The sequence below is a fragment of the Camelina sativa genome, chromosome 18 (assembly GCF_030686135.1).
Source record: "Camelina sativa cultivar CO46 ecotype springtype chromosome 18, ASM3068613v1".
Taxonomy (NCBI): domain Eukaryota; kingdom Viridiplantae; phylum Streptophyta; class Magnoliopsida; order Brassicales; family Brassicaceae; genus Camelina; species Camelina sativa.
This window is the reverse complement of record NC_141897.1, coordinates 22,563,874-22,589,065: the sequence shown is the minus strand read 5'-3', so window position 1 is coordinate 22,589,065 and position 25,192 is coordinate 22,563,874. Positions and strand designations below refer to the sequence as shown.

The window sequence follows — 25,192 nt, the reverse complement described above, 5'->3', positions numbered from 1 at the left end:
TAAATGTAGTTTTTAAAAGAGTAAAAATTAATCTTTTAAAAAAAACAAAATAAAATGATTAAAACTGTTACTTATTGTAATTATAAAAATCCACGTGTATTTAATTTTCATAATGGATGTATATGATATGGCCATATGGGTAAACAATCTAGTATACATGCTAAAGAGATGATTATTAAGATAATTAAGAACTTATTTCATGATCTTACCCAACTATTAATTAACCAACAAACACACATTATGAAACCTTCGAATTATTATAAAAGCAAAGTCACATTGCTAAAGATTCAAAGACTAAACAATAATATCTATTCGACGACCCAAAAAAAAAAAAAGAGTAAAATAACCAAACTATGGGCATATTGACAACCTTGGGAGGCAAATTGAAAGACGAAGCCTCGCAAATGAAACTCAACGTGGTTCATTTGTGTGGCTCCGAGAATGCAAAAACCATCAACGAAGCTATCTTGAAAGCCACGTCTCACACTTCACAGAACCCACCCTCCGACAAATACGTCACTTTCCTCCAATCCACTGCTGACACGTGTTACGGTCCTGATACCATCGCTGCGATCCTACAGAGGCTTCGTTTGACAACGGACGTGTGTGTGGCTGCTAAATGTCTCATTCTTCTCCATAAGATGATCAAATCGGAATATGTGTACAATGTAGAAGATAGTGTTCGTGACAGAAATAACAAAAGTCATCGTACTTTGATCTATAATCAAGGAGGGAGTAAACTTAAATTGAATGACCTTAATGTAGGTTCATCTCGTTTTACTAGAGAGTTGTCTCTATGGGTTTGTTGGTAAGATTATATATATCGAATATATGTATTGGTTATAGTTTTGGCTGACCGACAAATTAATAATTGAAAAGTTGACGCCGATCCATATCATTTTTTTCTAACTTTTTATTTTATTTTATATGTTAAATGGCAATTTTATCAAATATAGTCTCTTATGAATTATTTTTAAAATGGTCTTTTGAATAGGTACAAACAATATCTAGTTTGTTACTTTTCAATTGCGGAGGCTTTAGGCGTTACCCCAAACATAAAGGATAGGTCGGAAGATAAGCGTCTAGAAACTCGACGAGTCTCGTCTTACACAACCGACTGCATTTTTAAACAAGTTGATTTTTTAGTGGATCTATTCGAACATATAAGTAACAGGCCAATAGCTCCGAAATCGAAACTCAACAAAATCGTCGTCGAAATGATAGAACTAATGGTACAAGACTACTTCTCCGTCATAAGATTGATGAAGATAAGGTTTGAAGAATTGAATGAGAGAGTTGCTAAACCGAACGAGTTGGTTCCGGTTTTGGAGAGGCTCGAAATGTGCAAAGAAGGTTTGAGGGAGTTTTCTTGGCGAAGCAAGTATTTGGTTGAAGACTTTTGGTGTTTGGTATCGAAATTAAAAGATATGCAACGCCTATAAAAAAAAAGAAACAGTCCGGTCCTGTTGGTTAGTAAAAAATATTATACACTACTTATTATCATATAGCTTAGTCCATAAATCGGTTATTCGTCTCTGCGGCATTGTTATTTAAAATGACTATAGTCGATTCCTTGTATATATATTTTCAATAATTGAATTGTGAATAATATATGTAGCAAAATCATCACAAAAAAAAATCCTCGACAAATGTAGGAACGTTAAGTGAGTAAACCATCACAAAAATCTCGAAGTTTTTAAAAATCTGAACCATTACTATCTTAACTACACCGACCTCGGAGTCCTTGTTTTGTACTCTCTCCCAACCAGCAGAAAACACCAAAGAAGGCATTGAGTCATATTATTCTTGATAAACATTTAGGCTTTACATACTTAACCAATATTCACGTGGAAAATAAAATTTTTTTTTTTGGTTTAAATCGAAATCAAATAAACCAGTTCAGCATTTTAAGATATTTCTAATTAATATTACAAGGCATGATATAAAACGAATATATTACAAAGACCTCTACAGTAATTGCAGAGACCCTTTGTAAAATATAAACCGGCTCTGAGTAATATTGCATTACATTTTCGATACCAACAACAGACACCAGTTTTCGTAAAAAACAATTATGCTACAAAATTATTTAATAATAGTTGCACTAAACAAATCTTCACTTTATTGCGTTGGACCATTTGTTAACACGAGCACTTGCTTTCAGCGCCTGAAAGAATTATAAACAGACCCAAAAAAAAAACCACACACACACATTATCATGATCAACTCAAAATTGCTAAACGAATGAAATTAATAAGACAAAACCAAAGGCAAACATATCAATGTACCTCTTTCTCCCAATCGCATTTCATTGTGATATAACCTAAGATCATTGTCTGAACAAAAGTTCCTCCAAAAATCATACCAGCCCAAATCCCCTATAAATAAAACCAAATCGATATAAGTTATCAAATAAATTAACAAAAACACGTGTAAAAAAATAGTGATTACCATGACGCCGAATTTAAAACCCCATCCCATCAGAAACCCAAGTGGAACACCGACGCAATAGTAACATCCCAAGTTTATATATGCAACGTAGGATTGCCAACCCGATCCAACCGCGACACCTAGCCATCACAAAAATCATTGACTCGGTATATAATATATACAAGAAACTGTTCAAAAATAAACCTTGACGTACCGGAGAGAACCGGTTGGATGCTGTTGAGAAGAACGGTGAAAGCTAAGAGAAGTGAGAGTTTATTAACGGCGTCCAAGACGGCTACACTTGAAGAAAATATCCAAGCGATTTGGTTATGGAGAAGCATTATTATCACCCAGAAAAATAATCCGATCATTAACGATTGTGTTACTGATACAATCGTGGCGAATCTTGCTCCTTTCCCATTACCAGCTCCTAATTCGTTCGCCACACGTACACTGCAGTCGTTAATGTAAAGTAAACATATAGTTCTGCCACATACATTCTAAACTTGTACTGATTTATATATAGTTCTAAATCATATGTAACTGCAATCATTAAAAATATTGTTAGAAAATTAAAAACCTATACCATCTTTATATTCTATATTGTTTTAAAAATATTTTGTATGTAGGTTCCACACCAACATGGCAAATAGGAAACATCACTGTCTTTACTCTTTATTCTTCATCAATGCTATAAGCAACTGTATATGCCAAATGTTAGGTTTCAACTTCCTAAAATTTCCACAGATAAACTATTGGTCCTTCAAACAAAATAAACTAACTAACTAACAGTACTGTCGTATTAAATATTTATGTCGACGTACGATAATTTTCTAACTCTAAATGAAAGGTGTAGACGTGTAGTAGCGGATAGTCATTGAACACATGCGGAATAAAAGTATCGATAAGTTAATGTATTTAAAATTGATGTTCAAACGAATAAAATTTGGGTAAACTATATAGTATAAGATAATTTTGCCTAATTATGAGTGGTTTCAAATAATTTTGGAAAATATTCTTTTAACATTACAAAAACAATTGGAGTAGATTTTTTTCAAAAAAAGATGTTATAATTTTAGATAACTTGAAAGAGTTTAACCAAAAAAAAAAAAAAAAATCGGATAGAGTTACTCGACCCAAGTTGTATCCTTATCGTTGGACCACATTATTTGGACTCAAACTAGTCATTCAGTTGTTGACAACAAATATACGAACAAAATAGAGTAAATTAAACTGAGAACTGGGATAGGAATAAAATGGTGGACACGATCACTCGAAGTACCACAACCAAATAAGCATTTACTATTTTATTTTTCCGAATTATTTGAAAAATAGAATCCAACATGACATATATTCCACATTCAATGCAAGATTCTAACTTCCAGTTTCATTGGGTACGTGTATTAAAATTAGACGAAACTGAATAGGGGTCCAATTAGATCATCACTATCAACCGGATTAAAAATTAGCAAATACGGAGTACTAAGAATAGACGTTACCCGGTTCCGGCGAAGAAAGCGAGAGGAATCATCATTTCCCAACCATTTATCGTCATGCTGCCAAAAAGATAAAATTTTGAAAATGATTGGTCAATAAAATATTTGAAAAGTAGTCAATTTTTCATTAAATAAAAAATAAGATAAAAACAAGAAAACAACGATAACCTTCCCGCAACAACCCAAAAATGCAGACGTGAAACAATGCCACAAGATATGTCTTTGAGGCGGTTTAAATTAAATAAAATATTTCAAACATAAAACGACTTACCATATGGACAAGGAGTCAACAGCGATTCGAGCATTCTCAAGATTGCCGGTCATTATAATCAAAATCCGATAATACCAATTCTCCAAACTGTTAAAAAAAAAAAAAACACCAAGCATCTACCGTTAAAAGTTGTATCGGACACAATTAGTCTAATGTCACAAAAGTGTATATATTCATTGGTACCAAAGCATAACGCCGGACGAAGCAGAGAGTTTAAGGAATTCCCAAAGTCCAGTGAAGGCTTCGGAAGAGAACCCGGTCCAAGTAAGTGGACAGCCACCACAAGTGGAGTATACTAATAGAATCAGAACGTTAACCCACCAGGAGATATTAATCGTAGCCATAGTCCCCACGACTCCTAGTTTAAGCCCGTCCACGAACAACCAACACACTAAAAAATGAACCACCAATGCAACCCCTGCAGCATACGCAGTCACCTAAAACCACAAAAAAAAAAAAAAAAACGAGTAGTTCGAACATTAATACGTTATCATCTACGTAATAAACCATTATTATAGAGAAAGTCTGATTTACTTTTTGGACTATTCAATTTTAAAACATATAAAGAAGATGCTTCTGACACGCACAAATCAAGAAAAAACTGAAGGATCTGCTTCCGACACGCACAAATCTAGATAAACTAAATAATATTTCTATATTAAAACTGTTATCATTTTGACTAGCTTGGACGCATGAATCATGCTATTTGAAACAATTAAATTAGATCGATTACGTCGGTACCTGATTTTTAAGCTGGCACTGGAGGAAACGTTGAAGCGGGAAAGACAAAGTAAAGGCGAAGTGAAGAGGGATGACCCAGTGGGCGACAACACCGGAAAGCTCAGCGATATCGTCCGGTTGGCCAAGAAATTTGAGAACCGGAGTTGTGAAAATATAAGTCGGTAACAATAAGACACAACAGAAGAAGAGAACAATCCAAGAACGCTGCATATAGATTCCCAACATGTAATACTTCTTTGCTCCAAACGCTTGCCCACACAGCGTTTCCAACGCGCTCGCCATTCCAAGCTGCACCACCATTTTACATATTAAAACTCCCTTAAGAAAAAAATGTCAATATAAACCCTTAAATTAAAAGTTGAAAACATCAAGATTGTTGTATACCAAGAGACCAAAGTTGAAGCCAACGATGACGTTATTAACGATGGAGATGGCGGCTAGTTCGAGATCGCCAAGATGACCAGCGAAAGCTTGAGTGATGACAAGCATCGAGTACGTCGTTATTCGACTGAATATGGCTGGACCAACGATTTGCCATAGCTTTGTTGTCTCAACCCAAACTCTAGTCTTCAGTTCACCACCGTCTTCCTCCGCCGTGTGAGGACTTTTCAACAGTGCAACTCTCAACTCCGATCCTTCTTCTCCGCCGCCACCTCTCATCGCTAATCCTTTTTTCGTTTTTTTTTCTTAAGTTATGGAGAAGAAATGAAATATAAAGAGAAAGGAGTGAGCGAAGAAAAGGTGAAGGGTGAGTTGTGTGTGAATTGGCTTTTTATTTATAAAAACTCTGTGGCTATTATTAGTCTATTACTTTTTCTAGATTTAATGAATTTAGAAACTTATTTTTGTTTGTTTGACCATCATTACAAAACTCCAAATTTGACGAAAAATGATAAAACTTTGTGTGTAGTGTTTCTATTTCACTTCTGTAAGTAAAGAAAATTTTAAAATATTCATATATACGTTATATGGACAATGAGGAAATAAAAGGAAAGGAATTATATATTTTTTGGCAACATGAAATTTTTTCAACTATGACGACAGCAAAAAAGATAGATTTATAATTATAATTAAGTGCTAAAACATGACACTTGTTTGACAGTAAACATGTTTATCTTTATGTTCCACGATTTCCATGTTATGGACTTAAAAGTACAGAACTAATAGAATAAAAAAGTTTGGTAAGGGTAATCAAAATTAGCAATCTTTACGTACGGCATTTTGTGCTAAGATATACGTTTGATTAATATTTTTCTTTCAATACTATTTTTCAAATTTATGTACTAGTCCAGGTCACTGGGATTTGCTATATAGTGAATTATTATTATTATTTGTTTTTTTTTTTCACGCTTATGCTATCTAGTGAATTATAAAATAGGTAATTAAAACTGAAAAAGGACCGTGATATACATTTTGAGTTCTACTGAAACTGAATAAGCGTGACACGTGAGAGGCACGTCGAAGGATTGGTTTAGGGTGACATCGTTTTATTTCCACATGTGTCATTGTCCTCTGTGATCTCATTGCTTACCTAATAATGGCCTAATGAGCGTGTATGTGTCTGATTGAGAACATGCATATTATTTTCTCCAGTTAACATTTTTTTTTAATTGTTCCTAACAAGCTTTAGAAACTGCAACTAGACGAGGTATAACTTTATATAACTAAATCATTGATGAATATTTTATCATTAAAAATTCACATGTGTACTGACAACCAAGTCAGCACTGATTTCTTGTTTGGTTTTTTTGACTTATCTTATACTTTCCGATATTTACTCGTTTTGATGATAATTTTGTCGTCTTAATTGGTGATTTTCATGCATCCTCTGTCAATCTGTCATATTGCAGTTTTTGATAAACTTGCATTATAGCCATCAGATTTGAGTCCCTGAGTTTGTAACATGGTGTGATATATTATTATATGTCCACACATAAGTACAAGACATACCAACCATATTGCTTTCCGCATAGATATTATACTTTTGTCACACAAACTATACATTTATTATTTTATTTTTGTAAAACTCACACAAATGATATTTATCTGTATATCATTGCGTTATTTCGTAAAATAAATTGACCACATTCTCATCTATTGTGACATCGTTGTAGATAACCAATCCATTTATCATGTCTTGTAGAAGATTTCGTCCATGGTCTTTACCAATTACTTCCTTTTCTTGATTTTCCACCTTCGTTTTGGATAACAAATCGTCACTTCTTCATCATCTGGTATTATTCTTTACCAGTGTTGTGTTCAATATTTAACTGAGAAATAATTATAAACTTTTCTTTCAACGAATCAACAACGATGATCTCTTGTAGTAAAAGATACTGAATCTTATTCAATGAAAAGTATTTCATAACGCATGAATTAAACAAACGTAGTATGGAATGAAGAGTGAGTATTCGTTTTCTTTAAAAGGGAATTTGATTCTATATATATCACGTCACATATATTTCATAGTCACAACTATTCAACTGAAAAAAGAAATTTGGAAAGGAAGAGAACAGATACTACTAGTATTTATTAAAATGTTTTTGGGCTATAAAAACTTCACGGAATAAGTCTTTATTTGAAAGTTGTTAAAAAGGCAAAAGTTTGGCCAATAAGGCCCGAATGCTTTTGAGTTTTGAAGCCGTAAAAGTCCTCTGATCATTTACCAAATCAGGTGAACAGAAAAAACAAAAATCAAATATCACTTACAGTCACTTTTCAAAAAAAAAAATCTTCTTCCTTTTTTTGTAAAGCCAGCAAACATTATTTTTAGTTTTTATTCATAATCTATTTTTCAAACTAAAATTTCTACTATTAATATTTCAATACAACAATGTAAATATGTAATTAATAGTTTTTATTATCATGCATGTCGAAAGGCCAAACTCGAATATTATTAAAGCGATTTTGTTCACAACTTTGGTCGACATTTGATTTTAGATACAGCATACAGTATTAGTTTCATTTTCAGTTTGTTTGCTTAAAAGAAAGAGTTTCGAATTATTTTTCATATATTATAATTTATGATGTTGGGCCATTATTCCATCAATATAGCCCATATAAGGGAAAGCAAAGGGCTTTACAGGCCTGGTGAGTGGAGTGGGTGACAAATAAAAAAGGGTTTGTAGGAGTTAATTCTTATACATGGACAATGGCAATTTCCTTTTTTATATATATATAGGTAAAAATATTTCTGTAACATAATTTAGATAAGTCATTTGGTTTTGTGAGGTTTAACATTGATACTTTTTTTCATGCACTTTGTGAACATTTCGTAGGTTCTGACTGCTGAGTAGCTGTATGTTTTGGGAGCTTTGACAAAATTAACTTTATGATTTACGTCAGCTAATTTTGATTGATAAATATTACAGTAAGCACTAAGCATTATAATACTGTAAAGTCCGTAAACAGATCTGAGATCCGGATTTGAGAAATTATTTAAGTAATTGATTTTTGGAGTCGTACTCACCCAATAAGATAACACATTTTCAATAAAAAGAAAAAGCCAAGAACACATGATTTTACACAGTTCTGAAATCTCAAGAAGTAACGGGAATCAGATCTGGAGAAGACCTATATATATATAAATAAAAGACTCAAAAGAGTGATGAACCATGTGAATTTTTTTTGTTTGTAAAGAAAAAATTAATGTATGAATGATTTTATTAAGCTATTATTACTGGATTTACATAACATATTCCAACATCAACAACAACAACACCACGAAAAGTTACACGTATCAACAGCCCATTTAAACTCCGCCGTAAATAAATTTACCATTCTCCCCCGATCGATCAAACAAACAATTCAAATAACGAACATCAATCAAACTAACACCGACACTAATAAAATAAAATGGTTTATACGATCATGTAAATAATAATGTGATCCTAAGCCAAAACGACGGCGTAAACAACTGCGGCAAAAGCGGTACCAACGACGAAAGCTTTGTTGGAGAAAGCAGAGTTGGGTGGAGGAGCGGCAGCGTCGGAAGGGGTCGGGGCTAGATCTCCGGGACTAACTCCGGGACCTTCTGGTGCAGGTGGAGAAACTGTGGGGACATCAGACGCAGAAGGAGCAGTAGACGGAGGAGTAGTGCTGGGGGCAGGGGTTGCGGCAGGTGGAGGAGTTGTAGCCGGAGAGGGAGTTGCTGCCGGTGGTGGAGAAGTGACGGTGGTTGTGGGAGTAGGAGCTGGAGCTTGAGCTAAGCATGAGGTAGCGAAGAGAGCAACGATGAAGAAAGCTTCGATGATCTTAGAATTCATCTTTTCTTCTCTCTTAAGATCGTTTCTCTATGTGCTTTTTGTGATTAGGGGAGGGAGAAGATAGGGAGAGTGAAGCAGAGTGGTTAAGGTGAGGAATGACGATGGAGGAGCTATATATAGACTTAGGGAAAGGTTTAGAACAATTATAAGTATCCAATTAAGTATCTTGTGGAATAGAAAAATAATTATGCAGAAATTATTGGTATCATGATTAGTATCTGCTATCTAGTATACTAGTATGTATTAAAATAAGAGGGCATTGTTTGTTGATTTAGATTTGAATAGAGTTTGAAAGACTTTAAATGTATGTAGATTTTGTTTAAAGTTTAGTATTATTAGTTTGTGATTTGTAGAATCTTAACAAAATTGGGTTATTGGATTCAGACTTTTATATAAAATCAATAAAATTTGGTGTTATTCAAATAAAACAAAAGAATCTAGGATTGTTAATGAGTTCATATATTATGTTATTGGTTCATGACTTTATGCATTTTTCACAAAATAAAATCATGGAAAGTATCGCAAAAATACATACATTGTTTGGAGTACTTTGCAAAATTTTATAAAACTAATCAACAAAACTATAGAATACTCTCCGGCAATATTTAAAAATATTTATTTATTCACTTTTGATGATTTTATTGAAATCATCACAAAAATTTATAAATTAGAATTCAATAACATACCGGAAACAAATAACATGATACTAGTGAAAAACATCAAAAAAATGTTGAGGTGTAGAAATTAGTAAAAAAATATTTGATCAGTAGCTTGTTAACGAATCGTAATTTTAGTGTGGAAATTAAAAAGAGAATACGTTTTCAAAATTTTAAAAATAGTCAAACCTATCATTCGTCAGCATATAATGTAGTTGCACTATGTAATGCAGTTTTGTAGGACTAACATTGGATGATTCTATCGTATATGTTTTTGTATATATATATATATATATATATATACTGGCGTGAAAACCCGTATGTAGGACATGGGGAAATAAATGTTGATTCCAAAGTCGTCTCCAATGGTTTAAGATAGACTGGAAAAACCGTTGGTTTACCTCGGTTAAATTGAAAGAAACACCAAATCATATCATGTTTGTCAATAATTGGACAGAGAAAGAAACATATACAACTATGCATTGAAGAAATATCATGTTTGTCTACTCGATCCACCCACCGGTAATATAGTTTTTAAATGGCATACTAATGATCTATACGAACCTTAATTACAAAAATACAGATCTATCAAACAAAAGGACGATGTCGTTATTATCGTATATCCCATGTGCGTAGCAGACCATCGGGACTATTTTCTTGATTACTGATATAAGGCCATTAGGGATATGGTTGTATTGTGTGCTTTTTGTTACCGTTGGATATTGCTGTTTTTGTCTTAATCATTTTCTTTTGTCCACTTATATAATCTCTTTCTTGTTTTTATTGCTCGTAAACAAGAGTTGGGGATAGCTGTCAGAGAAATTTAAAATAGTTGAAAAAAAAAAAACAATTACTATTATAACAAATAAAACGGGCATATAATATTATGATACACATAACTGGAGAAGACAGTTGATAGCCTGTAAAGGTCATTTTAAAGTGAATCCAGAACGTTCGTATTTTATTTTCAATAAATTAAGTACTATTGATTAAAATGAACTGAATTTATATAGTATATAGTTGGCAATTTTATGAAGGCCATATGAAGCGAAACCTAACCGACGATTATACATTATACCTACAACTCGTGTGTAATGAAATCCCTAACCAAAGTCTTGACAATATTTAAGATATTTTACATCAAACTTTATTTTCATTAATTAAGTATTGATTGGTATTAATTTAAAATGAACTGAACTATATAGATAGTTGGCATATTTTATGAGGCCATATGATGTGAAACCAACCGACGATTATACATTATACCTACAATTTATGTGAAATGAATCCCCTAATTAAATCCCTAACCAAAGTCTTGACAATATTTTAAGATATTTTACATCCAACTTTATTTTCATTAATTTGAACACCAGTACAAAAAGCTTGGATAGATCATTACAGGTTGTTCCAGATAATAACGACAAGTTTCTTTAATTGTGCACTCTTAACTTGCTTTGTTACTCTCTAATTAATTATCATCTTGCAACTAAATTATTTTGCACCAAAGAAAATGGACCAGATAGAAAAATACTACTCCGGGCCGATTCAACTATGATTCTTCTTCCCGGGCCGATGGGGGTTATGGGCCTTCCTACCACAAAGTTACGAGGAAAAAAAGAAACAATTAAAAGATTTGGAACTCTTGATATGTTCGGGGACAAGGATATCTCGAAACCTGACGAAGAGAGTTAGTGCTTGTCCGATGCTAGGACACTCGTGTTCTTATTTCCAAACTGCCGGTGGACTCCGAACAGGATTACGGTTGAAGATAACGGCGATGGCGCCGGAAAGTCACCGGGAACCGAAGAACCCTAGAATCCTATGCCTCCACGGGTTCAGAACTAGCGGTCGGATTCTCCGCGCGATTATTACAGATAAATGGCCGGAGACAATTATCCGAAATCTCGATCTTGATTTCCTTGACGCTCCTTTTCCGGCCACCGGGAATTCAGACGTCGAGCGTCTCTTTGACCCGCCGTATTACGAGTGGTACCAGGTTAATAAGGTCCGTTGCAACAAAACCTTAACTTCAATTTTGGTCATTAATGATACTATTGAGTATAAAGGTTGGTTTTTTTTTTTTTTTTTTTTTCGCGACTAGTTTTACTGAGATTGAATTCGTAAAATTTCAGTAGAGAAGCAGAGAGATTGGTCTAATGTTTGTAAATGTAACTTTTGATTTGGGTGAGTGAGTGACTCAAGTGTGTGTTGTATGTAGGGATTTAAGGAATACAGGAATTTTGAAGAGTGTTTGGCTTATATAGAGGACTACATGATAAAGAATGGTCCTTTTGATGGTCTTCTTGGTTTTTCTCAGGTTTGTTTGATTTGATAAAGATATGATGAGCAGGATCGTGGACCGTTTGATTCTTGATTCATTGTGTTTTTGTTATGTTCAATTCCTGTAGGGAGCTTTTCTAACTGCGGCTCTGCCCGGAATGCAGGAACAGGTACGTAACTAATCAGAATCCAAGTTCTGGTGAGATTGAATCTGCATATGTGCTTTTCATGAATGAAACATATTTATTCAACAGTTTTTGTTTTGGTTGATGAGATTGAATCTGAAAATGATATGAATAGCTGCATAAGTGTTACATGTTGTAAACTGTTTATAGGGAACGGCTCTAACTAAGGTGCCAAAAGTCAAGTTTTTAGTGATAATTTCCGGAGCAAAAATTCCAGGGTTGATCTTTGGGGAGCCTCAAGCAGCTGTTAATGCATTCTCGTCTCCAGTTCGTTGCCCTTCACTCCACTTCATTGGTAAACCGTAACAACGTCTCTGCACATACTCGATTTTCTGTCTAGTTTATTTGAAGTTTACGTTAAGAATGCGGCTTTAATGTAGCCATGATTGGCATGGGAGTGTGTAGATAGAATCCTATGTGTGCAGTAGTACGACATGTTACCATAAGAGCTTCTCTGCTAAAACATTCTGATTCAAGGACCATATAATGATTGGAGATATCTATCTTGTTCTGCATTGATTTTGGAAACTTCATTCTGTTATCTGTTTTTTGGCAGGTGAGAGGGATTTCCTAAAGACAGCAGGTGAAGCTCTAATAGAATCATTTGTTGAGCCAGTGGTGATCCGTCATTCAAGTGCACACACTATACCGAAACTTGGTTAGTAAGAAAAAAGACGCTGATCATTGTTCACTTATTATAACGTTTTAGCTCTGTTTTTTATAGAAGGGGAAGGGGGAACCTACAAAAACAATGGAAGTCTACAAAAGATATGTCTCTTCTTGTTTTGATCTTCTTATGTGCTTCTCTTTGTCTTCTGCAGATACTAAAGCTGAGGAGACGGTGTTGAGCTTCTTCGCGAGGATTAGGCAGATACTTTCTGATGAACCAGGTCCTGTAAGAAGCTTGATGTGATAGAGAGCTGCTCGAATCAGTTCCTTTTAGACTAGAAAAAGATCTTAAAATTACAGATTTGTGAGATGTGATTATTCATCTGGATTTGTCTGTCCGGATTAGTCCTTAATGGAGGGATGCAATTCAATAAACGTAAATGATTAATTTTTTTTTTTTTTTACTAACCAAAATGGATGTGCCCCCCCCCCCCCCCATTATACATGTGGGTGTATAGAGTATAGAGAGAGCAAGCCAAAGATGGTCAAATGTTTTGGTACAATTGTCGACATTTATATGTATATGAATAAAGCAGCCAATATTTGTTAAAATATATTACATATTAACAATATAATGGTCTGTCCTAGAAAATTTCCTTAAAATTGTTCGGAAAATCAACGTTCTCTCTAACGCTAATCTTTTTGTCTTTTCTTCACTTTAGTTTCCTAATTCCATTTTTTTTGGGTTAATTATAGATTTATAGGGAAACTGATGGGAATAAATATCTAACAAAAAATGATGGGAGGAAAAAAAAAAAGTATGGAGGTGCACTAAAGAAGATGAGTTAAATTATTGTCCTTTTGAGATATAGTAGAATTTATGGTCAAATGGATTCTCATTATAATTCTTTTTCAATCTACCCTTATACCCTATTAACTTAGCCTTGTCGGTTGCTTTTTAATTTTTTTTTATTTGTTTTGTTTTCATTTACTTTTATACTTTATTTTTCTACTTGCAATGATACAGTATTAATTGATTGAACATATCGAATTACAAATCATATGGTTACCCCCATTTCAAAAATATAGTTTAGGCTATACATAGATAATAAACAGTAGACGTCGACATGGGTTTCGAAATATACATACAATCATTATAACTATTCTCACGCTTGCAAAGCTTTTAACTGTTTAGTTTTTTACACAGTACTACCAAGTCATTATCATCATGTACATTCGAATTTCAGTAATTTGCTTATATCTTGAAATTTGAATTATATAGTTTGTTTGGTTTAATTATCAAGTTTTTTTTTTTGTTTTGTGTACGTATATTTTCCCTATTCTCAGTACATAAACAATCCACGATTTATTTATTGCATATGAATATATGATGTTGTGATGACTATATTATATATGCACATTAACATCATATGCGATAAATATCAACGAGCCTATCGTTGACTTATCAATTCTGCCCGGTATAAAAACTGTTGAATAGTTTTATAATCTCTTCATCTTATCTTATGATTTCTAATTAAATTATCTTTTCAGATTTTTTAAAATTGTCAAGACGAAATCATATATTTTACATTTCATGAATAATGATCATGGATGGGGTTATAAGAAAATTGAGAATTTAGAAACGAATAAATTGAACGGAGACAAATCCTCTGAATGTCTCCACGTAGGAAAGCGGTTTCCCGCCAGCTGACAAGTACACGTCAGCACGTCATCTCAAACGTCTTTCAGTATCCATTATGTAAACAATACATTTGCTTCACTCATCTGTATCATATGTTAGTCGGTGTTTCGTATTTTTCAACTTTTCAATTACTCCGTAACATACTATAACTTTACTTTTTTTTTTCCGTGTCAAATGTGTTAATTTTTTTTGTTTGGTTTAACTGTCAATTGATTTAGTAGATTTTTATTCACTCTTAATAAGTTAATCTTTGCTTTGAAATTTGAGCCCTAGAAAACATTCGCATTTATTATAGATGCGACACAAATGTTAAGTTTTTACTAGTAGGAGTTTTACTATTCTGAGCGAACGGTCAGCTGTGTATTATTTTAAAAGCTTAATTCTAAATCACCACAACTTTGTTCATCTGTTGTTGAATTACGTATTATTTAAAAAAATTTCAACATTTTTTATTGTTCTATTGAGATTGGATCAAATACTTGTAATGAGTGCGAATGTTGGTTTCCTTCTCGAGTTTTCGTATACTATTTCCTTGACGACAATATTTACTGCAGTGACGTCGTTATTGTCTTTTGATAAATAAAACTACGTCCATAAAATTTTCCAGATGTTTTACAATTAACTTACGTTAATTCATCATGCAATTTCGTGTTGACAAGACAACTGGTGACCCGTACTCTGAATCAACGAAAGACTAGTCATTAAATATAACTTCTATGAATATTACTATTAGTGTTGGTAAGATTTGAATTAACAGCATAGATCGAGAAACGATAAATCAGTCGCCGTAGATCTAATGTCAGCACAAGTTAATCGGACGGATGTGGGTAATGGGCTGACAAATGATAATAATCTCATACTACGTTTCTACAACTTATCTACATGTATTTATTGAAAAAGGTGTATTAAACTCGTTTTATTTGATGACACAAAATAAAACAGTTTTTTTTAAATATAATTCTGAAAAGTTGACAAAAAAATTCAGACCTTGAAATTATTAAGGGCATTACTGATTTTGATGTGATTAGACTGCCCATCACTTTATTGCAGAAAATATTAATGCATATATTTTGGACAAAAATATTGGCATATGGACAAAAATAATTATCGCGTTTTATTTTGATTCTATCCTCCTTTTTTAGTTTCCCGAAAAGTTATCTCTAATACTATCCCCCTCTCTTTATTTTTAAAATCCTACACTAATAAACTTTTTGTATTGCATGTCCAAAAATAAACAAAAAGCTTATTGAAGAACATATAAAAAAACAAAAAGCTTATTTAATTTTCATTTTTCAAAACTCGTAAAATAACGTCACCACTGTTTGTACGACGAGAGCCCTAGAAGAAGTAAACCTCAATAGACAAAAATGTTTAATTTATACTACAACCATTTTAATCCATAGATTACAAAATTTTATTTTTTGGGTGTGCCAAATTATTTTATAAAATGTTAGTTATATGTCGTTAAATTTTTCTATAATTAATCATCTTTAGAAGCTTATGTAATAGTTAGCCAATAAAATTAATCAGTAGAGTAGAACATTATAACAAACTCAGATCAAATTTTTTTTTTTTTTTTGAGATTGTAAACATATGATTAATATAGATATATGATGAATAGTTGACAACAACAAATCATAGTTAGAGCGGTCCAACCAAACTGAATAAGATAATAACACCTCCTGATTAATAAGTAAGTATATTAATGGCTCTTCTACTATATTAAAAGTTTTAAAATTAGAAAGAAAGAAAAAAAATGTAAGTAAAAGATAAAGAAAGCGTTACAAAGTGTGGTTGAGGACAGATTACATTAGATTCCGATTTCCAATAAACAAAACAAGAATGTAAATAACAAAAAAAAATAAAATATATATATATATATATATATATATAAAACACTTTTCTCAAAATCTCAAATCTCAAATCCTAAATCTAAAAGAGAGAGAGATAAAAGAGAGAAAAGATAATCTCTTTAATGTCCACACTCTCTCTCTCTTGTTCTTATTCTGCTTCTTCTCATTCTTGAGAAACTCTACTCTCCCCAAAAAACGACGTAGTTTCACATTCTTTAATGGAGTTTGAAGATAACACCAACAACAACAACGAGGAGGAGCAAGAAGAGGATCTGAATCTTCACGAGGAAGAAGAAGAGGACGACGCCGTTTACGACTCTCCTCCTCTCTCTCGTGGTGTCGTCAAAGCCTCGACAGAAAGTCATGAAACCACCGGAACAACCTCCACAGGCGGCGGCGGAGGATTCATGGTTGTTCACGGCGGAGGAAGCAGGTTTAGGTTCCGTGAGTGTCTCAAGAACCAAGCGGTGAACATTGGAGGACACGCGGTGGATGGTTGTGGCGAGTTTATGCCAGCTGGAATCGAAGGTACCATCGACGCGCTGAAATGCGCCGCTTGTGGCTGTCACCGTAACTTCCATCGTAAGGAATTACCTTACTTCCACCACGCACCGCCGCAGCAGCATCCGCCTCCTCCTCCTCCTCCGCCTGGTTTTTACCGTCTTCCAGCTCCGGTGAGTTACCGGCCACCACCGTCACAAGCTCCTCCACTTCAGCTCGCTCTTCCTCCTCCACAAAGAGAAAGATCAGAAGATCCAATGGAGACTTCTTCTGCTGAAGCAGGAGGAGGAGGAGGGATTAGGAAGAGGTTTAGGACTAAGTTCACGGCGGAGCAAAAGGAGAGGATGTTAGCTTTAGCTGAGAGGATTGGGTGGAGAATTCAGAGACAAGACGATGAAGTGATTCAGAGATTTTGTCAAGAGACTGGTGTTCCGAGACAAGTTCTTAAGGTTTGGTTACATAACAACAAACACACTCTTGGTAAGTCGCCTCCACCACTTCTTCATCATCCTCCTCAGCCTCTTCCTCCTACTACCGCTCCACAGTCTTCGTATCATCATGAACAAGACCAACCATGAATCTTGAATTTCTTTGATCACTAGGGTTTTAATTTAGCTTTAATTATTTTTCTTAATGAGAAAATTTGAGAGGGTTTTTTAATGTTTAATTTATGTACCCATGATGTTGATGATGATCTTTCTGGTTAATTACGTTTTTTGCATTATTAAGTTCTACATCTCTTAGCAAAACCTTTGATTGGTGTAGCTATAAATCACTGACACCCTTAATTTAGTAGCATCACATGTGTCAGTGTTTGAATTTATCATGTTTTGTGTATGAATTTATATGAACTTGATCGTGCAAATGTACATGTGTATTTTGTGTATGCGTTATTATATGTCTTCATTAGCATATGGTTCATTTTTTTTTTGTGTCTGAATCTTTTAATGCTCCCAAGGCTACTCACTTGTTGACATTATTATTGTTTCTTAAGTTCTTCGTGTTTTAGTGTTTTATTAAGTTAGCTTGACCATATATATATCATTTCCATATAGATCTGATAGTGTTCTTGTTCCTAATTAAGTCGGTGTTTGAGTGTTTTGTATTATATGTTCTTGATATTTTTTTACTCAACACATATAACTATGAATATATGAGGCTACGGTTATTGTTATTATTATAGTAGTATGTTTTATGGGTTAATATAGAAACTTTTCATTTTAATTGTCCAATGAGTGTAGGACTCAAATGTGGATCGGTCGGAATCTCCTTGGGATGGAGATCTCTGCCCTAAAGTTTTATTTCAATGGCTTACTATATAGTTATCATATATATCTGCGTGGATTCCTCAATCACCAATCAGTATGTATATAATTATTCGCTTTAAGAAAATTATTTTTTTTCTCTTGGAAATGAAGAAGGTGAAATAACATGAGCTAGCTGCTGCAACAGTATTCTGATTCCTGGGAATTAATTCTTATTTAGAGAAAAAAGACAAAAAAAAAAAAAAAAACTCAAAACATGTCGATGCATCCAAAGCTTCTTCCTCTTTATTTCATTTTATTATTATATGCATGTATATATGCATATCTATTTATATAGTAATTGTTCTTTGAAGATCTGGGGAAGAAGGAAACATGTGGGCTCTTTGGAAGCAAGAAGGAGAAGAGAAAAAAACATATGGGCACACATACATTACTGCATTAATGATGTTCTTCTTCCAAATCCCTAGACTAATTTCACCTGGAACTAATTTTGTTTATTCTTCTTAAGTTCAATTACAGTATTCACATTTTTTTTGGCTATAACTTTCCAATACTACTAATGTGAGTTAATTAACCTTCGGTGTTATCTAACATAAACCATTTACATAATCAAATCAATTAGTAGTACTAACATCACTTTGAACAAGTTAATAATAATAAAAATGGTTCAACCTATATATATATATATATATATATATATCAATTTATGCGAACTGGGTTTGTGAGAAAACTCATTGAGTACTGAAGTGTGTACAGATATCTCTATCTTCCATATACCTGAGACAAACAAAAAAAATTGAATTCAGATGAGAAATTAGGGTTTTGGAGTGATGATGAAATGAAAAATGCGGAGGAAAGAGGGAACCAAAATGATTGTAAAAGGAAAGAAGAGGCAGATAAGATTCGAGTCCCCATCTCACGGCCATTTCCATATTTAGCTTTTCATGTCTCAACCTCTCCATCTTCTCTCTCTATGAGACAGTGTAATAAAATTCGAAAGAGAGAGAAAGAGAGACAAATATACACACAAATGAAGAGACTTGAGAGAGATGCTTTTGCTTGATAAGGCAATCTCTACGTCTTCTTGTCTAAGCTAAAGCTGCACACTCCAAGAGTGAAGATGACTTTGTGTGGTCCTCTTTCAATTCTCTCTCTCTCTTTTTTTTTTTTTTGTGTCCAATATTTTGTTTTCACATATTTCAAATGTGTCTACGTCAATTAGCTAGAATTCATGACTCGGGTCGAGTATGAAATTTGATCAGCACATGTGTTTGAAATAAATGATTAACGTTGGTAAATTAAATATACCGTTTACTTTATGTGATTTCGAACTTTAAAAGTGGTGTGGACCAAATACCCGGTTAATTCAAAAACTAAACACATGCATAACTTATAATTATAAGCTCAATCGAAGAGTGTTCGATTAGTTCTATAAACACCAAAATTTCAGTTATCTTTTACTTGAATAAATTTTTTAATTTTACTTAAACTTCCACAAACTTAATTTTGGTAGCTAGAGGAGTTCTCCGTTTCTTCTTCACAAATGAATTATAAAAAATGTAACGACCTGGACATGTATATAATAATTATAATTTATATTACATGATTGTTAGATTTATTCAAAGGTGAAAAATGTTTACTCTACTGATGCAGTAATGAATAATGATATATGTTCGTACTATACGTTGGAGTCTGGATATGTAATAAATGTTCATAGAAAGTAGTGAAATGCAGTTAAGCAAATAAAATTTAGGGTTTTTTTGAATGTGTGGTATAATTAAATTATTGATGTATAAAAATGATTTATTTAAACATGATTTTAAATATTTACTGTGGTCCTCTTAATGGAATCTTTTCAGTCAATACGCAGAAACCCATCGGACAACGACCCATCAGTGTGTATATTGCGTACCATACACATATATACATGCGTGTATATATACGCATATATCATCATCAGACCATGATCATCATTATCATTCTCACAGTGTTTTTACTGTGGGATAGTTACTGTCCTTATGCTTCATTTAGGGAATCTAAATGTGACCCACAAGCAGGGTTTATTACCACCCTTTCAAGCTAAGTTTCGAAACAAGTAATATTATTATATAAAAAGAGTAAAAAGTTCGAGTTTGATTGCGTAAATAAATATATTGGACCAGCTAGGGTTAGGGTTTTTTTTTTAATAAAACTATATGATATTGGTATATTATTAGCTTTCATAAACATTGCCCTAATTTGGAAAACTGATGATGATTCACGTGCAATGAATAATTTTTCTCTCTTTTCCCCTTGTATTGTGGTTGTGTCACTGATTTTTGTGTAGTTAATTTTAGTCATTTAGTACCATAAATCAAATCGTACCATTTTACGAAATTACATAAGGACATGAACTTGTTTCTTTTTTTTAATACGAAAAAATATTTTCGGGTTTGCATTTGCCTCTCGTTTTGTAATTTTGATATATTTAGTTTTTCTAATTTAATACAAAGAGCTGAAAAATAAAAGAGAAAGTTATATGTGTAAAGAAAAAGCAAAGGTTGGAAAAAGTTTAGAAGCTATATATAACTTTTAGCAACTTTTTAATTGGAAAATAATAAATAAATATATTTCTTGGACAGTTGAATGACTATGACGACTCATTATGACAAAGCCCAATGATAGAATTATAAAAGTTTATTTGTTTTGTATTGTTGTCTTCCCTTAGTCCACTGTCCAAATAGTTGTTCATTTCAAAATTTCACACAAACAAACACATAATAATTTATATTATAAGGTGTACTGCGTCAGTATGAATTCTGAATGTGGACGTACGAATACATTCATCCGGATCCCAAAATTGTCCCTATAAACAGTAAACACCAAGATTTTTTAATTGATAGGTCAGGACAAAGCAAGACAAAATTATAGCTAGCTAGAAGAATATGCAGTAATAATGAAAATTAGTAGTCACGAGAGGTGTTTACTGACAAAGAATAAGTTAAAACTAAGAATTATTAGCTTTCCAACATAAGTACACAACTTAAAATGAATCATAATTATTTTAACAAAAGTAATTACCAACTCGAATTTGCTGGTATATAATTTACGTTGATGTAACTTAATCCACGCATTTTAAGACTTAATATTCTTTTTTAAAAATATGTTGGTAATAACTTTTTACTTAAGGCCCGAAAGATTTTATTGACTTTTTACCCTATTTAATAATTTATATCATCGCTAGTATGCCATGCGACAATGGTAGGCCCAAATGATTAAATTTAATGAACCTAGCACTGGCCCATTATTCATTGTTACAGATCCTACAGTTTTAGTGGACCTTAAGTCCAATCATTTTTTCCTTCTTGAATATATTTCGATAAAAGAATTGGGATTTTGGACTTTTGTTGTAAGAAAAAGAAAAGGTATAAAAAACACAAGCTCCTTAAAAAGAACAAGTTATACTTTAGATATTTTTGGTCTCTAACGTCAACTTTAAAGTCAAAGACTTATGTTCGTGGGCCCAATTATAAGCCCATTAGTCCGATGCGCGCTTTATAATTATTACGACACCGTTTGGAGAAAAAGTCAACTCCTAGCGCGCTCAACACAACCGATACAGTTACTTTCCCGCTATATTTATTTGGCGGGAACTAATTAAAAAAGCTTTCTCTGTTTTTTCTTTGTTTGCTATTTCCGACCAACAACATTCATCATCTTCGTTTATTTGCTCAGAATAAATAAACCAAAGCTAGATAACAAATTACATATTGGAATTGAAATAATTGTATTTTTATTTATAAATTTTTCGCTTTGATTATTTTTCTCTTTTTCAACCTCTCACAAGACATCATAATAATACTAATGATTATAAAAAACAAAAATTTAAGAAAGGTGTGTATGAGGAGAAGAAGAAGAATCATGAGTCTTAAAGCTGAAACAACAAGCTGATACTTCTAAAACCCCATTGGGTGTTTGTGAGCATAAGCCTGAGCCATCACTCTCTATCATTTCCCCAATCTGCTTCACTCTCTCCTGCAACAGAGTTTAAGGAATAGAAGGAACCACAAAGTTTAAAAAACTTGACACTTTGTTTTGTCTCTTGAACACAAACACAGACATAAAAGATCTCATCAGCTTTTTTGGGTGTAGGAAAGAAAAGGATCTAAATGAAAACCAGTATGATATTTTGGATTGCAAGACCAAATCAGAATCATAACATGTTTTGTGGGGGCAGATTGGTTTTAGACGTGACATGAGTGTGCAGTGAGAGTGTGCAGTGAGTGTGAGAGAGAGAAAGAGTCACAAGACACACAGCTAGAGAATAATATAATTTTAAAGTGGTCTTTGGTCTATACGCTCCACTAGTTTTGGAAGTCAAAGGTTTCAGACCCATAAACCAGTTTCTCTCTTTCTCTTTTTTTTTTTTTTTTTTTCACTTTTTGGGAATATAATTACACATGTGTATGCAATGAATAAGTTAGTGCACACACAAATACAAATAATTGTGTCATCTTTAATGATTTCAAACTTCTTCACAACTGGCATTTCCTTGAAATTGAAACACCAAATGCAGCTTTATATGTGTGTTTGATATTAAAAAATAGATTTTTGGTGGATTATTAAGTACCTTTTGAAGTAGTGAGAAAAGAGGAGAGAAGGAAGAGTTGTCAAAGTGTACTGTGTGCAGTTCTCCGGAAACAGAAAGTGCCACAGCAGCAGCAACTTCAGAAGGTCTAAACTCCAAAAAGTCAATACCTGCTCACTCGACACAACCACCATTTTTAACCCAAAATCATAAAAAGCAAAAGTAAAAAAAAAAAAATACAAAACCCAAAAAAGCACAAAAACAAAAGTGGTCAAGAAACTAAAACATAAAGAAGAGAGCTTTTTCACCTTTGGTTGTGCTGGCTATCACTTGTAGTGATCTAGATATCAATGTGTTGGATGGTTCTTGATCACATTTACTCATCTTTCTCAAGAAATATCTTATGTATGAGCATGGAGTTATTGCTCTTAATCTCCATTTCAATCTGTTCAACACCAAAAGTTCCATTCTTTGCACTGATTTAGCCTCAAACACAAATTGAGGATCTCCAACCTGTTTCCAAATGTGATCAAACAGCAATCGATTAACGAGATTATCGGATTGAAAAGACAATTCAGCGACTTTTTTTTTTGGGGGGGGGGGGGGGGGGGGAGAGAGTTATAGCACCTGAAGATCTATTAACGTTGGGACTTCAGTTTCTTCAATTTTGGCTGCCAATGACAAACAAGCCACAGCCAACAACTGCAATATCCAAACTTTGCCACTCTACAAGTAGAATCATAAATCCAGAAGCTATTAGTTCTTCTAGATGATGAAGGGCTAAAACCAATTTCAATCTATTAGTAGAGTTAATGTGAACTTACAGGCAAATCATGAACAGATAAGAATCGATCCAAGTAGTTCATTGATAAGCAAAAACACAATGGTCCAAACTGGTGTTCTTCACAAGCCTGTTAGAATCAGAACAATCAATCTATTAGAGATCTAAAACTCTGAGATTAAAGTGAATCTACTGTCAAATGAGGTGTGAAAGATCCGAACTTGAGCATCAGATTCACAGATTTAAGACATAAGCCTCTGATCTATACACATAGTAGCAGCATACTCTTTATGTTCAGATCATTCATCAAAAAGGAATGTGCTTTTCACAATTTGAGCTGATAGAGATGATTCAAAACCCGTATATATGAATTAGAAATTAAGAAAATTGAGTAGAAACGAGACCTTCCAAATCCAATTGAGGGCTTCTCTTCTTCTAACATTCAAATCCAAATCTCCACTTCGGAGTCTCTTGATGTAATCATCACTTGGTAAATGCTGCTTCTCCTTCTCCACCATCTCTCTGATAATCTCCTCACTCTCCTCCGATTGGAAAAAACCCATCTGAGGAATCGAAATTTCAATCGGAGTTTTGTCAACAACTATGCCCTTGTCTTCATCATCAACCAACACGTTGGTCTCTGTACATAGAAGACTCAGTTCTAGATTCTCTGCCATTAGTATAACAGTGTGTTTATAAAAAATTGATCCTTTTTTTGGTATTTCGATCTAAAAAAGAATTGTATCGTTAGGAAAACAGGGGAAGGATTGTCATCTAGAGAGATTGGGGAACTGAAAGAAAGATTGGGTCTTTGATTTTTCTTTATGCCCCTCGTGGGACTGGTGGAAGGGGTTTTTGGTTTTGGGGTTGACGGTAACAAATTAAAAAAGGAAGTTTATATATATATATATATATTGAGGAATTTAAGAAATGTGGTTTTTAGGGTAAGTTGGAAATGTGTGAGAGACATTTTTGAAGATTTTAGAATGTGAATTGACTATCATGGTAACAAATGTTCCTTCATTGGGAAAATTATGAGAATGTGGTAGGAATTTGAGGTGTGAATTGAAGTGTATGTTGGTTTTATTAGTTGTATTCTAGTTTTTAGATGATGAATCTAGTAAATATCGGTTGCTAGTTTGGTATCGGAACCGGGTTATGCATTTTTTGGTATTAGAATTTCGGTTTTTCTAATCGCACTTAAAAAAAATCTACATTTTTTTGGGTATATTACAAACAATGCTAGAAAGATGTGATCATATTATATGTTATTTTGTATGTTATAAGTTTATTCTTTGTTCTAGTTACAATTAATATATATAGTTTGACTAATTATATCTATTTAAAAGTTATCTTTTAAAGTAATGCAATTTGATATGTATTATGATATTATTCTTACTAGGACTGAGACCTCCCGCGATGTCGTGGGGGAAGTATTTTATAAAAAGTTAATAAATTTGAAATTTGAAATTATACATTATGAAATCATTTGAATATAATAGAATAATTTGAATATATAAACATTAAACAGAAACTGTTACTAAAAGCACAACCATCAAAATGAAAACTTAGAAACAAAAAATATTATGT

At 33.2% G+C, this 25,192-nt stretch overlaps 5 protein-coding genes and 1 pseudogene across 6 annotated transcripts; 3 read left to right on the top strand and 3 right to left on the bottom strand.

Annotated features, from left to right (window-relative positions):
• Nucleotides 1-225: 225 nt before the first annotated feature.
• On the top strand, nt 226-1,609 carry LOC104762720 (putative clathrin assembly protein At5g65370). The gene is made up of 2 exons (XM_010486072.2): nt 226-808; nt 995-1,609. Exons 1-2 carry the CDS (start codon nt 354-356, stop codon nt 1,440-1,442), a joined length of 903 nt encoding a protein of 300 aa, XP_010484374.1. The 5' UTR covers nt 226-353; the 3' UTR covers nt 1,443-1,609.
• Nucleotides 1,610-1,885: 276 nt separating this feature from the next.
• On the bottom strand, nt 1,886-5,747 carry LOC104727198 (protein DETOXIFICATION 27). The gene is made up of 9 exons (XM_010486071.3): nt 5,323-5,747; nt 4,939-5,226; nt 4,381-4,634; nt 4,198-4,284; nt 3,930-3,986; nt 2,645-2,883; nt 2,452-2,570; nt 2,289-2,378; nt 1,886-2,167 (listed from the first exon to the last, which is right to left on the bottom strand). The coding sequence occupies exons 1-9, from the start codon at nt 5,596-5,598 to the stop codon at nt 2,117-2,119; spliced, it is 1,461 nt and encodes a 486-aa protein (XP_010484373.1). The 5' UTR covers nt 5,599-5,747; the 3' UTR covers nt 1,886-2,116.
• Nucleotides 5,748-8,551: 2,804 nt separating this feature from the next.
• On the bottom strand, nt 8,552-9,417 carry LOC104762718 (classical arabinogalactan protein 7 pseudogene; annotated as a pseudogene). Its single transcript, XR_015588524.1, has one exon. The product of XR_015588524.1 is annotated as a classical arabinogalactan protein 7 pseudogene (transcript).
• A 2,082-nt stretch (nt 9,418-11,499) lies between these two features.
• On the top strand, nt 11,500-13,545 carry LOC104762717 (uncharacterized). The gene is made up of 6 exons (XM_087498246.1): nt 11,500-11,864; nt 12,078-12,176; nt 12,268-12,309; nt 12,475-12,619; nt 12,881-12,982; nt 13,146-13,545. The coding sequence occupies exons 1-6, from the start codon at nt 11,562-11,564 to the stop codon at nt 13,235-13,237; spliced, it is 783 nt and encodes a 260-aa protein (XP_087354372.1). The 5' UTR covers nt 11,500-11,561; the 3' UTR covers nt 13,238-13,545.
• Nucleotides 13,546-16,538: 2,993 nt separating this feature from the next.
• Nucleotides 16,539-17,713, top strand: LOC104762716 (zinc-finger homeodomain protein 1-like). Its single transcript, XM_010486067.2, has one exon. The coding sequence runs from the start codon at nt 16,707-16,709 to the stop codon at nt 17,565-17,567; it is 861 nt and encodes a 286-aa protein (XP_010484369.2). The 5' UTR covers nt 16,539-16,706; the 3' UTR covers nt 17,568-17,713.
• Nucleotides 17,714-22,003: 4,290 nt separating this feature from the next.
• On the bottom strand, nt 22,004-24,480 carry LOC104762715 (cyclin-D4-1-like). Its single transcript, XM_010486066.2, has 6 exons — nt 24,007-24,480; nt 23,646-23,732; nt 23,449-23,547; nt 23,130-23,334; nt 22,864-22,991; nt 22,004-22,268 (listed from the first exon to the last, which is right to left on the bottom strand). The coding sequence occupies exons 1-6, from the start codon at nt 24,277-24,279 to the stop codon at nt 22,119-22,121; spliced, it is 942 nt and encodes a 313-aa protein (XP_010484368.2). The 5' UTR covers nt 24,280-24,480; the 3' UTR covers nt 22,004-22,118.
• Between the last annotated feature and the right edge of the window lie 712 nt (nt 24,481-25,192).

Excerpts from the sequence above, each read along its gene's own strand:
- LOC104762720 (XM_010486072.2), top strand. The coding sequence starts at position 354 with ATGGGCATATTGACAACCTTGGGAGGCAAATTGAAAGACGAAGCCTCG. Across the intron at positions 809-994 it reads TTGTCTCTATGGGTTTGTTG|GTACAAACAATATCTAGTTT; the intron begins GTAAGATTATAT and ends TCTTTTGAATAG.
- LOC104727198 (XM_010486071.3), bottom strand. The coding sequence starts at position 5,598 with ATGAGAGGTGGCGGCGGAGAAGAAGGATCGGAGTTGAGAGTTGCACTG. Across the intron at positions 4,635-4,938 it reads AGTGCCAGCTTAAAAATCAG|GTGACTGCGTATGCTGCAGG; the intron begins GTACCGACGTAA and ends TTGTGGTTTTAG. Across the intron at positions 2,379-2,451 it reads GTTTTAAATTCGGCGTCATG|GGGATTTGGGCTGGTATGAT; the intron begins GTAATCACTATT and ends TTTTATTTATAG.
- LOC104762717 (XM_087498246.1), top strand. The coding sequence starts at position 11,562 with ATGCTAGGACACTCGTGTTCTTATTTCCAAACTGCCGGTGGACTCCGA. Across the intron at positions 11,865-12,077 it reads AGTGGTACCAGGTTAATAAG|GGATTTAAGGAATACAGGAA; the intron begins GTCCGTTGCAAC and ends TGTTGTATGTAG. Across the intron at positions 12,310-12,474 it reads TGCCCGGAATGCAGGAACAG|GGAACGGCTCTAACTAAGGT; the intron begins GTACGTAACTAA and ends AACTGTTTATAG.
- LOC104762716 (XM_010486067.2), top strand. The coding sequence starts at position 16,707 with ATGGAGTTTGAAGATAACACCAACAACAACAACGAGGAGGAGCAAGAA.
- LOC104762715 (XM_010486066.2), bottom strand. The coding sequence starts at position 24,279 with ATGGCAGAGAATCTAGAACTGAGTCTTCTATGTACAGAGACCAACGTG. Across the intron at positions 23,548-23,645 it reads TATCTGTTCATGATTTGCCT|AGTGGCAAAGTTTGGATATT; the intron begins GTAAGTTCACAT and ends TTCTACTTGTAG. Across the intron at positions 23,335-23,448 it reads CAACGTTAATAGATCTTCAG|GTTGGAGATCCTCAATTTGT; the intron begins GTGCTATAACTC and ends ATTTGGAAACAG.